Source organism: Falco naumanni, chromosome 15 (genome assembly GCF_017639655.2).
Source record: "Falco naumanni isolate bFalNau1 chromosome 15, bFalNau1.pat, whole genome shotgun sequence".
NCBI lineage: Eukaryota > Metazoa > Chordata > Aves > Falconiformes > Falconidae > Falco > Falco naumanni.
This window is the reverse complement of record NC_054068.1, coordinates 20141600-20154679: the sequence shown is the minus strand read 5'-3', so window position 1 is coordinate 20154679 and position 13080 is coordinate 20141600. Positions and strand designations below refer to the sequence as shown.

Below are 13080 nucleotides of genomic sequence, written 5' to 3'. Positions count from 1 at the left end.
TAAGAGCACTGTGTGAAGTACACAAAAGCGCTTGACATCAAGTACTTATAATAAAGATTTCACTTCTATGCCATAGCATATTAGTACAGTCTGTTGAAAAGACCATGCTGATACTGTGCAAAATTGTCTGCGTTCCTGGAATTGTGTATCAAAAACTTGTCCTGTCTGGACTAAAGAGTGGTATGTCCTCCAGTTAGACTGGTATCAGGGAATAAACGGTGCTCATGAAAGAAATCAGATTAACAAGGCTACAGCAGAAAGATTCTTGTTGGCAAGAAAAAAAAAATTAATGAGAAGCAACAGTTGAAACTTTAGAGCTAGAGTGAAGGCAATAGGTTTGAATTCAATCGCATTACTTGCTATCATGGGAATTGTCTGAGCTAACTGGAAAATCTTGCACATCTCATGTTTACCATACTCTGGTATAGTAAGCGTACAAAGCTGCAAACATGACAAATGTCTTTAACAGTTTATATTTACACCGTTTCTATTACATCTGGATGTCAAGAAAAGCATCAACAGATACTTAAAAACACACACATACACACACACACACAAAAAAAAAAAAAAAAAAAGAAATGCTACCTAAATAGCAGGGGTATTTCATACCAGCTTAAAAACCAGCTTCAAGAATGTCGCTGCTGTGTTAATAAATCATCAGCTACTTGGAAGGAAATGTTCCTCAGTGCTGAAAAATTTGGGCCATGCCATAACATGAGAAACCTCACTCAGTTAAAGAAAATAGATTCTCAAAGCTGACCAATAATGTGTAGACAAAACCAGAAGGTTTGCTACAAAGGTTAACTTAACCTTTTAGTGACATTTTCTAGAAGCTTCACATTGCCAGGAGGTAGCCATTCCAAACAATCCTGAATAGACAGTTTCTTAAACGTGTACCCTTCGATCTAGGTACTACAGTCTAGTATATATACATGTCCAAGCACATGCCACTGCCACTTTCTTCATGGGAAGCAAATCCAGGTGTGCAAACCAGAAGAGAGCTAAAATTTTGGCATACTCCTGGAAAAAGATCTCCAGAGTTTATCACCCCACAATCTACATGCGGTCAATAAACCCAAAGTTGGGAAAGCTAAATAATCTGAAAGCCATGTTAAGAATCCTTCAGGGAGATGGGATGCTATGCAGAATCACTCTAGCTTTGGCCATTATAGTTTAATCACTTCTCGGACTGTAAATGAGCAAAACCATTCATTTCATCAGCTTAGTTGTCCATGAAGGTGTCAATTTCGCCATTGGAATAAATGTGCACTGTAGGACCAACTCCTGCATTATTCTTTTGAAGAGAGTATGTCTCCAAAGTATCCAGCTCTATGGCAAGCAAATTTATGGTGATGACAACAACAAAGCTGATGATGTCCGTGTTTTGAAAAAGAAACGAGCCAGGCTGAAAAGCACACCTGCACGCTCTGTGGGGAAAAAACCCTCTCTCTCCTTAAAAACGAAAGCATGAGCACTGCATTTGCGAAGAACATCATCTAAGCAGGGGCCTTGAGTTCCTGTTTGTCTTAGAAATAAACTGCCACAGACAGACATTAAGAGCAGGGCACAGAAACAGACTTTACAGTAGATGTGACAGTGACTTACTCCCACAGAAATGTTTATCCTACCATATGTAGCCAATATTGTTTAAGTTCAAGGGAAGCTCCATTAAAAATATAGCAGCCTAAGATTCAACCGCATTACTGCAAATGAAGCAACTGTACGTGCAGAAGCAGTGGTAGCTGCACGCACTTGTCACTCAGACCTGCTGGCTTTGATGCTGAGACATGCCTGTAACAGCACACTGTTTACACCTCTCTATTTTGACCACTGTGGGAATATCATTATACACATCCTATGTAATTATGACGAGCAAATGATAGAGTAAGGAAGATAAAAGAAAGCAACGGAAAATACAGTTTGCCTTTCCAGTACAGCTTTTCCATCATCTCCCAAACTGTATCCACCCTTCCTTGACATTTTTTTCCCATTTCAGCCATTTCCCAAGACAAACAGGAGTCAGCACTAAGAAACTAGCTGGAATAGCCGGTCAAACCGTGTGCCCAAGTCCTCCTTCCTGTTACTCTTAAGAGAAGATGCCAAGGAAAACCTGCAACTACTTACATTCACAATTCAAACGTTCCCGTCGCATGAGGTTGACTTAGATTAGCAGTAACTTCCAAGAAAGGTGTGTTTTATTCCTGTACTTTATGTTCTTTGTAGTGGTTTTTTGGTTAGCTTAGACATAGTGGAAAAAGATTGATCTTACTTTCAGTACTTTGACAGCTCTGCCTTTTGCCTTCAGGCATATGTAGCAGCTTCTAAAGAAGACACATTAGTTAAATTATAAATACGTTATTTAAGCATATTAAGTAGTTTGAAATGTTATAGAGGTCAGCTCAAAATTCTGTTTGGTGCTCTGCAATTCTTTCCAGCCACATCTGCACCTGATGATTTTAGAATTCTGTTTTTCCCTTCCTACCACATGACAAGTTACTGTTCCATGAACTCAGAGAATTAGTTATTTGGCAAAGCTCCATTAAACTTACATGTGAGGGGAAGCAGCTGTAAATTGGTGCTGTGAACGAGGGGCTCATCCTCTTCTGAAGAGGAGCAAGCCCACAACTCACATTCTCTCAAATCTGTATTTGATTCTGCACAACAGTTTTAATTTGTCCCCATTATGAAGGAGAAAAAGACCATGATTAATGACGAAAAAAGACCGTGATTAATAACATTAATTATATCAAGGTGAAGGAACATGGTACAGTGCCACGGTAGGGTCTTTTTTTTTTTTTTTTTAAAAAAAAAAAACATCTCAGGCAGGTTCTTGGACTCTATCCAATTCCTGCATTAACATTTTATAGCAGAAACTGAACTTGTGGAAAATGTTTAGGTTACCCTCCTGACTTAAATGGCACAGCTTTAGAGTTACCTAAACAAATCCATGAACAGCACTAGACATTTTTTTTTATACATCTTGGGATGACTGTAGATACTGGAAAACTCATCAAGGACAAGAAAATCTAACGACTGAAATCTCTAGATGATCTTTTCATGGGGTCAGAAAACAGCCATTCCCCTTTTCTGTGGAATCCTTGGACAAAAAAAGCCTCCCCTCGGTATACTGTGCCACTGTACAGCAGAAGTTGCCCCTTCACTCTGAGCCACAACACACTGAGTTGGCACGGGACAGCGAGGACAGCTTACGTGACCCAAGCCAAATGTATCTGCATCAGTAACAGCAAAAAGGAGAACCACAGCGGTTAATTCGGGGAACCCTCATTTTGTCGTACAAAGCAGGCACCTCGAGAGTAGCAAATAGTAAAAACTGTGCTTCATAGCAGTTCTGCAATTAGAGCTACGGCTCCTTCTGCCATCTGTTACCACCGTATCAGCTCTTTTGGAAGCAAGTGTAGCTTTGCACATAAAGCAAAGGTTGCTAGGTTTCCTTTAAGCAATGAATAATATGTTCTCTACACAATTACTGTACTCCCTGGGAACAGCATTAATTTTCAGAGAATTTGAAAAGTAAATCTGTTAATAACCTTAGGAATTACTATTAATTAAACACATGTCCTTTCAGAAATTTAGCAAAAACCACAAGACATATTTTCTCCTTCTGATTCCTTTTGATTTTGTTAGAATACTATTAGCTGTTCAGACTTCCCACATCAGACTGCAGTTTAGCTTTTGCTCTATGTTCACATACTGTGTTTTAAGCAAGAATTCTTATTTTTGCTGAACTTATCTCTCTGGGCAGATGCCAAACCCGAGAATAATTTCCTCCTAAGAACGGTAGGAAGAGCTGCCTTCTATACAACATACTTCCATATCTCCCGGTCTCAGCGGGAGGAAAACCACTCCAAAACCTCTCCTCAGTTAAGAACCATTTTGAGAATGATGCCTCTTTTGTTCCCTTCCCTACCCCAAGTATGCATTTACTTGTCTTCTATGGTTTAGATCTACATTGCAGTTACAGCTATTACAATTTAAGGGTAAGAGAGAGGCAAACTTCTGTCAACAGAATTGACAGTTTTTATTAGATTGATACATCTGGGAAAATATGGACAAGCTCTCTAACTCAGTAACTCATCAGGGCAAGTTAAGGATGTTTCCCGCTTTCATTGCACTACTGTCCAAAACTTACACAAACATCCCCGAAAGACAGTGTAACTAAGGCTACACACTAATTCCTCTATCTAAAAATGAATGCTGACGTTTTGAAACCTCCTAGTAAATTACAAACAGGTGATGCATTACACAATTTCTGCTCAGCACTCATGGATACCTTTTAAAATTGATTTGACTGCAAAATCATCATCCAGTTTCTGAAAGGGACATATATTTTACAACTCCCCTTTAAATCCATCAGAACTACTGTGCATTAAAATTATGTATGTGTCAAACCAACAGCTGCAGAGTAACCGAGGCCACTGCAAGCTGCATCACGTTATATACGGATACATACAAGCTAGCTTTTTTAGTTTGAATCCCCAGCACCGGCTAACATCTGTGTCAGTCTCACTTCCCTCCTCTATCTGCAGCACAGCACCAGCAAGAGACAATTGAAGTGATAAAACCTGCAAAGCAGACTCAAGGGTTTTCTTAGGCATTTTAAATTAATGTGAAATGCAATGCTAGAACAGAGAGTCACGGCAGAGTGTCCCAAGGGCCCAGACTGTCAAAGTATGAAAATGGATTGGCTGATTTATATATTTGCTAACTTCTCCTCTGAGTCTTTAGCGGCAACTAGGAAGAGTGGTTTAACACTTCAGACCTGTCACTTGCATCTAAGTGACGGTTTCATTTCCCCCCCTTCTTAAATGCTATTTTTTCTGTGCCTGTGTCCCTCTTATGTCCCAATGAGACCCTCAGATTGGAGACAGATACATTGCTAGAGTCTGAAGAGATCAAAGTGCTGAATGAAAATCAGTTCTCCTGTAACACAGAAAACGGGCTTTATACAACGGCTACTCACAACTATGTCATCCTCATGCCTCCCGCCTGATCTGGAAAGCATCAGCCCATACAGATGGAAAAAACGATCTCTGATCTCTGTCAGGAAAATGGCAGCAGTGGTAACTTTCGTGGCAGACATTTTTAGGAAGAGAACAGATGAAGGCTAGCAAAATTCCTTTGAACAGCTCTCCGGTTAGCACTTGGGTAGCATGAAATCAGTAGCATGAAACAGTCTTAAAAGCCTTTGTAATTTACTTCCAACTTTCCCTTGGCTGTGACACCCCAGGTGTTAAGCCACAATCAAATCACTTGACCTTCCTGTGCTTTAGTTTCTCCTTCTATTAAGCAGATATTGACCTCTCTTTACTATGCACTCTGCGACATATGAATGAAAAGTAGTATGTAAGAGTTGATTGTTATTATAGCTACTAATAATAACCGCTGAGCTCTCTAAGTCTCTCAGGTAAAATAGTTCCGTATGACTAAGCAAATCTCTCAAATCCTTCCAAATCTCCACTTGAACTTCACAATCTAGATGGCGAAGGCAGGCCAGGAAAGGGGAGGGGGGGAATATGGAAATGGAAAATAATTTCCACTTCTGGAAACAGAACCTATTCCAACGGGAAAAAAAATGTGTGAAATACCTGTACCCTGGCAGTAGGGATCTGGTTTGTAACCAAACTCCCCCAAAACAGTTTTGCCTTTTTGTTCAAAATAATTAAATTTTCATTGAATTTTTAGTTCTGAGATCTTTAATTTATCTCCTTAACAGTTACATTTATGGTAAGGATACCAACTGTACTCATTAAATGAGAGCCATTTCTCTGAACATTTTTTTGAATTTGGATGTTGGATCCTTCCTGAGGTTCAGAAAGATTTGAATAAAGGCTTCATCTTCCTCATGAGTGGAAACATTAAGTTTTATTTATATTTACTAAATATACAAATCTTCTCCTCTGATTGCTTTTTACAATTGTGGAGTTTTTTTGAAATAATAGAGAGCAATTGCTCCTTTACTCAGAGGTGCAAGCTACGCAAGGGGAACAGTCTTCCTAGGTATACTTCCAAACCAAACTGAACTGATGTCTTTTCGACTTCAGAAATGGGAATGCTGTGCTTTCCACAGGAGTCAGGCACTTAAAAACACGGAGTTTGCATAGGACAGAGAGACTTAACTCCATGCCACTCCTGAATGGAAAGCAATTAGGAGACCCTTGTTCTGCAAGGCTCTCTCTTCCTGTCTTCAAAACCACACTGAGATTAATGCATGACTAGATCGTGTTATATACATACAAGGTCTTTTAAGAGGCAATAAGTTACCTAAAAGCAGTGATACAAGCTGTGCATTTTGAATGACAGAGTACCTTGCGTTTTAGCAATGACACCTTCCAACCACAGTTCCGACAGCTTTGCTAGCTTGCTGCTGTCCCACCGTAAGACCTCAAGACTTCTGAAGGTAATTAATTAGTTCTCACTGACTTCAAAAACTAACCAGGCTTTTACTTACTGTAGCTTTTGTCTCTGGAGTCCACACACACTCAGTTGCTGATAAAGCACTTCAAGAAAAACAACCTTTAAACCTACTTTGTTTCAAAGCTAAAATTAAACAGATCATTCCTACTTTTTGTTGTTGTTGAAGAAATGACCAGTGATCACTTAATGTACAATTAAGAAAGGCAGGCACTGCATATCAGGACAGACTTACTCAGAATTAAAAAAAAAAAAAAGGTATAAAGTACAGTATGTCAGAATGACACAGACATAATGAAAAACAGCCTTTTAGCTGGGTCAGAATTCTGTCATATTTAGAAGAATGTGGTAGTCTTCAAATCTTCATAATAATTAGTCCCTGCTCAACTGTAACGTTATTTAACAACTTGGATCCATAATTAAGTTCATCATCCCAGTGGAATTTTGGAAAGAGGCTTAATTTTCTCCAAGAGAAATAGAGACATCGCGGCCTGCCTAGCAGGTTAGTAAATCAATGACTCAGCATTGGGCAGTTGAAAGCAGATTGTCTTTAATCCCCTATATATGCATATGTTGAAGGGTAGTTTTGTGACCCTGGTAATATTGGCATGTTTAGGGTACACTTCCTCTGACCTATTTTAGATACCTACAGTAGGAAGAGAGGAATCCTGCCCCACAGGTGGCTGGCTGTCGAGGAAGCCGGGGATGACCAGCTCCAAAGTCTAAAGTACCTACATTTGACCACAGAATTCCCATACTTCATAAGTACTTAATTCTTTGGAGTGACTCGTTGCAGTGTCTTAGTTTTACTACACAACATGTATGTTCATTGTTGCATGCAGCACTTTAGGATAGAAAACCCAGAATTTAGCTGTTTATAAACAGAAGAGTACAGTACAGAAAGCTTAGGCCCAATTTTTGGAAACCTGTATATAGATACAGATAGGCTTTTGTTTATGTCAAATGTATACAAAATACTGAACTATTATCAGACTGCAAATTCTAATATTTGTGCTTTTTATGCAAGCCACAATACCAGAAGTTTTTGCTTTGTTGACAAATTAGAAACAGTGGGTACAAAAATCCTCACTGATCCTTATTAACAATCCATATTCTTAAAGGCTATTAATGGCTTTTGTTGAGGACCTGTGAGTGTATGCACTAGAAAGTACGTGTGATCTGAGCACCTGATGTATTTGGCTAGCATTAAGAAAAAAGTTCAGGTTTTAGTTAGTGAAACCCATTCCAAAGTAACAAAATCACAAAATCTGAAATCCAGTATTCTAGGAGATTTTCAGACGTGTCTAAATTTGCGTCTCTGCGCAAAGTCTTGGTTCTTGTTTAATCACAAATTAGCAGAGCCAGCTTTCCAGTTTATGAAAAGCACAGCCAGATTCTCCCAAGAATTAAGCCTGAACAGCCACCAGTCTTGGAAAAGCAAAGCATTGCATGAAGATTTCTATTTCTGCTTTTCATGATAAACAGACATATAACCCCAGGCTTCCTGTTCTACCATTACTTCATTTAAGTCAACTGTGTTTAAAAAGCGAAAAAAGCTCTGTGCTCCCCAGTGTCCCAGGCAGGTGGTTGGTTGGTTGTTTTTTTTTTGTTTACTCTTCTTTGCATCTCTCTTTAACAATTGTTGTCTTCTGCAACCAAGACAAAGGGATAGCCATGCATTTCATTGCAATTCTTTCACTTCTATTCTACTGACATTTAGACTTTTGATTGTCTTTTGATTTCCACATAAATGCACAACATGCATAAGCTGGTTTCCAACAGTAATGCCCATTGTACTATACTCATGTTACAAAGCTTAGAATTTGTGCATTTTATTAGAGATAGTTCTGTAAAGAAAGAAATTAAAATTACATTAAAATCCCTTCAAATTTTGACACTTGAAATTATACTAAGTTTACCTCCAAAAGTCCCTCATTATTTCACGCACATCCATCACTAACACAGTATCTAGGCCACAAAACCATATATATACGTTGTATCAGGTAGTCTGGATCTCAATATTGACTCTTTGAACTCTTAACAGAAATGACTGAGAGAAAATAACATAATTTATAACTTGTCACGTATACAGAATCAATATTTATGGCTTCAGAAAGGCTCTTACCTTGAGAAACAAGGCTCCCTTGGAAGCCAAGGAGTCTGTTCCTCTTCCATTGGGGTAACAGTGATAGGCAGCATCCATAACAGGATAGCGGCTGGCAAAAAGGAGACCACTGTTCACAAACTTAAAGCTACAGCAGCCATGGCAACTGTAGACCCCAACATCATAGACAATGTATTCAAAATAGTGATGAAGCTGCTCTTTCAATTTCTCCGCAGCTCTTTTGTCAAACACTTCCTGCAAACACAGAAAGTCCAAGTTGGCAGGGAAGAAAGCAGAGATCTCATGATCAAAGGTCTCATCCGTATGTTTCTTTTTCCGCACTGAAGTCTTCTTCATGATTGAAGCCTTGTAGAGGAGCTTGTTGTTGACAGTGCTTTGGTCCACTGTACCATCTCCAACACGCACTTTAACTAAGGACTCTCGTGAGGCAGAATAGCTGTCTAAACTCCCAGAATCTCCTTCCTTCTGTTTGTGGTTAGGTGTTTTTGAGATCTCTGCATCACCTTCCGGTGAGGGCTCTGCTGGGCCACTGGCATGCGCCTGGCCATTGACGGTATCTGTTTCTGTGTCTGACATGTGGCCATTATCCTCTCCATTTATGCGGACAATGCAAGTGTTCTCTTCTCCCTCATTTGGCTCTCCAGCTCCACCTTTATCTTCTCTGTCCTCACTGTTGTTTGAGCCTGAATTGTCTCCTTTATACTCCATTGATGTTGTCCTTTTGATGCCAGCATTAACAGTACGATTAGCGCTATCTCCACCCTGGGGGGAGACCAAGCTGCTAAAACTTGCTGCACTGATGGATGTGTTGGTAGGAGAATCTATATATATTTTGATCTGTGGTCTGCTTGCCCCATTTCTGATCCTCCGGCCAATCTCTTTAGCTCTAGCCTGTGTATTGAAAACATTATTAAATCTTGCCAGAGAATCTGGCAGCAGGCAAACGTTGGCACTGCCGAAGCAGAAGCTTTTCCCATTCCCTGCAGCCTTCCATTCAGTGAGCAGTGTGGCTCCATTGGCATGGTTCTTGTCTTCTAGCCTGGAGTAGATATATGGCCTTCTGGCTGACTGGAGCGGGGACCATAGCAAGAAGCCAATCAGAGCAAAAGGAAGAGAGGCTACCAACAGTGCCAAGTAGATGGGAGTGGTAATAATGATGCAGAGTGCATGAAAATAGCACGGATCGTCTGCTCTTTGACGTTTTTCATAGGTGGTTGGAACAAAAGAGGCCACAAGCCTATCTGCTAACCAGTAACATGGGAAAATCAGGCCCCAGGAAAAAGAATGCAGAACCGACAGAAAGCTGTTGGGAAATGGGGAAGTGTATAAAACCATTGCAACTTAATTATGACAACACTTCAGGGCCTACTACATGATGTCACTGTATCAAGCATCCATAAGAACACTGGGCGGGGGCTGGGGAAGAAAGGTCCAGTCAGGAGTTTGTTTTTTTTCCAGTGAGAGTCAATAACAAAACTTTAAGAGCACCATTTCACTGTGTTGGAGTAAAAATGAAACAAGGCCACTGTTTTCGTCTGGCTTTTTGGCATCTATATTTGTCGAAGGATGTCATTGTTCACTGGAGGCTGCCATAATGAAACACTCCGGAGGCAAAAAGGAAATCTGTAAAAGCAAAAGCAAAATATAAATTAATAATGATTAAGATTATTTAAGATTATTGGTTTTAAACTGCAGATTTCAGCTTTGAAGAAAACAATGCTAATTGAATATAGCAAATAAGAAAAACAGTTTCACATTTTTGCTCTGAAGACAGACGAGGTCTTTCAAAAGTTGTCTTACCAGTTGGGAAATTCTGACCCGAGGTATTTAGCAAATGTCATGATTAACCAAAAACATTCAAACTGTCAGGGGCCTGATCTTACAAAAAAAACGCTTGGCAGTATACATAAAGCTTTTTTTCTTTCTTTTTTTTCTGTTCGTTAAGTAATTTAAGTCATCTCAACAACATCATAATTTGAGGTTTTAACACTGGTTTTGATAACATGAAATGCAGAACATTTAAAAAAAACAAGTACTCATATTCATCAAACTGATCAACCATTGGTGATGGCATCACCAGTGAACGCAATGTCGCCCTCCATAAGCTTAAACTGTGCTGTTACCCTTTAAGAGGAGCAAAGCTAGATGGCTGACGAAGGCAGAATTCCCATTGACAATGTTTCAAGTTTCAAACCTAGAATGTAAATAACATTAAGCAGCACTGGATAAAAAACATTCACCAAATACGCAAGAGAGAGGATGTACATTGGCCCATGCTTTAAAACCCATCTTTATTTTTGACATCTTGGAGAGATGAAAATTACATACAAATATTTATTGGCATGAGTTCAATTAAAATTTGGGGCACTCAGGTGGTCAAAATTAAGGAAGTGGCAGTTTGATGTGCATTTTAAACATTCTGCAGGGTACCCAGAGACAGAAGGCCATTTCTATTTCTATTTAATAGCAAATAAAACAATTATACGGGACACAGAAGAAATACCCTTTTACAAAGCAATGTCACCTTAGAATAAAAATGCAATTCTTCCATTTTCTCTCACTTTTTAGATTTCTGCTTCTTGAAACCAAGCCCTTGCAACTGGTTTATGTTCCTACTCTCAGCGCATTTTTTACCTGTGGTACACATGCAAGACTGACAACACAGAGTATACTGTACAGGTCAAAAGTGGTGAGGCAGGCATTAACATACATGGCTTAACTAGCTCTCTTTTTACCACACATATTTTTTTCATTTATTAATGATAAGAAAGTTCTTCCTCAGACCAGAGTCCCAATTGGCAGGACTGACTCCTCGTAGCACATCAGATTTGCAGCCATACAGTTCTGGTAGGCACCATGGCACAGAATTTTTTAAAAGGAACAGATGAAGATGAGAGAGTTTTGCAGATACTTCTTCCCAGAAGTGAAACACAACCCTGGGGCAAGCAAGCAAACATTAGTCTGAAAAAATCTAGCAAGATGGCGACAGGGGCTCCTAAGAAAAACTGACTGGAGATAGGAATCAAGTTCTAAAACAGAATGAGAAAAAACAGGTTGGGTGGGGACAAGACCTTCAGAAGTGAAACCAAGCAGTTGGTTGGTACCCAAATACTATAGAGAAGGAAAAGTCAGGAGGTGCATGCGTTAAAAAGGATGGCAGTACCACAACAGAAAATGGCATTTAACTACTGTGTTCTGGGCATGAAACATGGGGGATAGAAGAAAAAGGAGCTGGTTTACTGCAGCAACACACACCTGGCCTTCCAAGTGTAAGAATAACACCCCTGTAACTGCTCACAGCCAGCTGCACATTTTGCCAACACCAGGCAGTCAATTACATTTAATGGAATATACAGTCCTGTGTATTTGCACCTTGACGGTACTGGACACTGGAAAGGTGGGATTAAGGGAGGTGGTTTTTTTTTTTTTGTTTTAATTATTAGCTTAGCATAACTTCCACAATCTTATGCAACATGTTTGAGTTTAAATAAATGAGTGACTAGTCAAGTGCCAAATAACAAATGCTTGGCATTTATTCATTGCCAAAGGCATTTTGGAATGTTGATAATAGGGGGAAGCCTAGCAGATTTGTTTTCCTGAATGATTTTTAGGACTCTTTAATAAGAATGTTCAAAAGAAACTCTGGCATCTACATATCAGATAGAAAAAAATAACTTAAAACCTGTCCAATTATGTAATTACCATTAGAAAAGAAAAAACTGTAAAGAAGCTATTTGGTTCTATTGGACGCTTAAAATGCTTTATAAAAGCGCTGTCTATTTACATAATCACTCAGCACACCAGAAAGGTTCTTGTTTACAACGGTGCCAAGGGTAAACAGAACACTGTTGTTTGGGGTATGTGAAATGAGGACAGACTGCAAACCTTATATTCCAACTTTCAGGCTAATAACCTTTCTGGTGAAACCTGCAGTTGTGTTGCAGAAGATAAGGTCGATTTGACTTTGACTATTTAAAAATCACACATCAGAAAAAATGCAGAACCATAGTGGACCCATAACAATTTGTCTAATTAGGTCTTCTATAGATAAGTATTTTCTTAATTATATGATGACAGGGTGTTACAACTCCTAGGGAAACATGACATCAAGTGACAGTTCTGTAAATAAAGTAGTCAACGCCTGCTCGATGATGCGATGAAGTAAAAAAATCAATCCAACATAACTCATGCTGTTTCTGTTATGGACTGCAGCATCAATAATCTATGAGATAAACAGCTGTCCAGCAAACCATAAGACACTCCACTAAAATGGCTTCACGAAAGCAATTATCCAGATTATGGGGGCATACTAAATCAAAGGGATTCATGCTTACTGTGGGTCCAGTATACTCTCATGTGTATTAGTAAAAAAGGAAGAAAAATGAAGGCAATCAGAAATCCTTTCACAGGATAAGATTACAGACCAAGTGCCATAAAGCAAAGCAGTTCAGACTGAGGTCTGTTTTAACAACATTTAGCAAGAATGTAATCCTTTATAAACACTAAGGACTGAATGATGGTTC

At 39.2% G+C, this 13080-nt stretch overlaps 1 protein-coding gene across 1 annotated transcript in view; it reads right to left on the bottom strand.

Annotated features, from left to right (window-relative positions):
• The window catches only part of SMPD3 (sphingomyelin phosphodiesterase 3), a 120746-nt gene that overhangs the window by 28174 nt on the left and 79492 nt on the right, over positions 1-13080 (bottom strand). The window contains exon 2 of the mRNA XM_040615114.1: positions 8558-10180. Within this exon, the coding sequence (XP_040471048.1) occupies positions 8558-9892 (1335 nt within the window). The 5' untranslated portion in view covers positions 9893-10180. The remainder of the gene's footprint in view (positions 1-8557; positions 10181-13080) is intronic.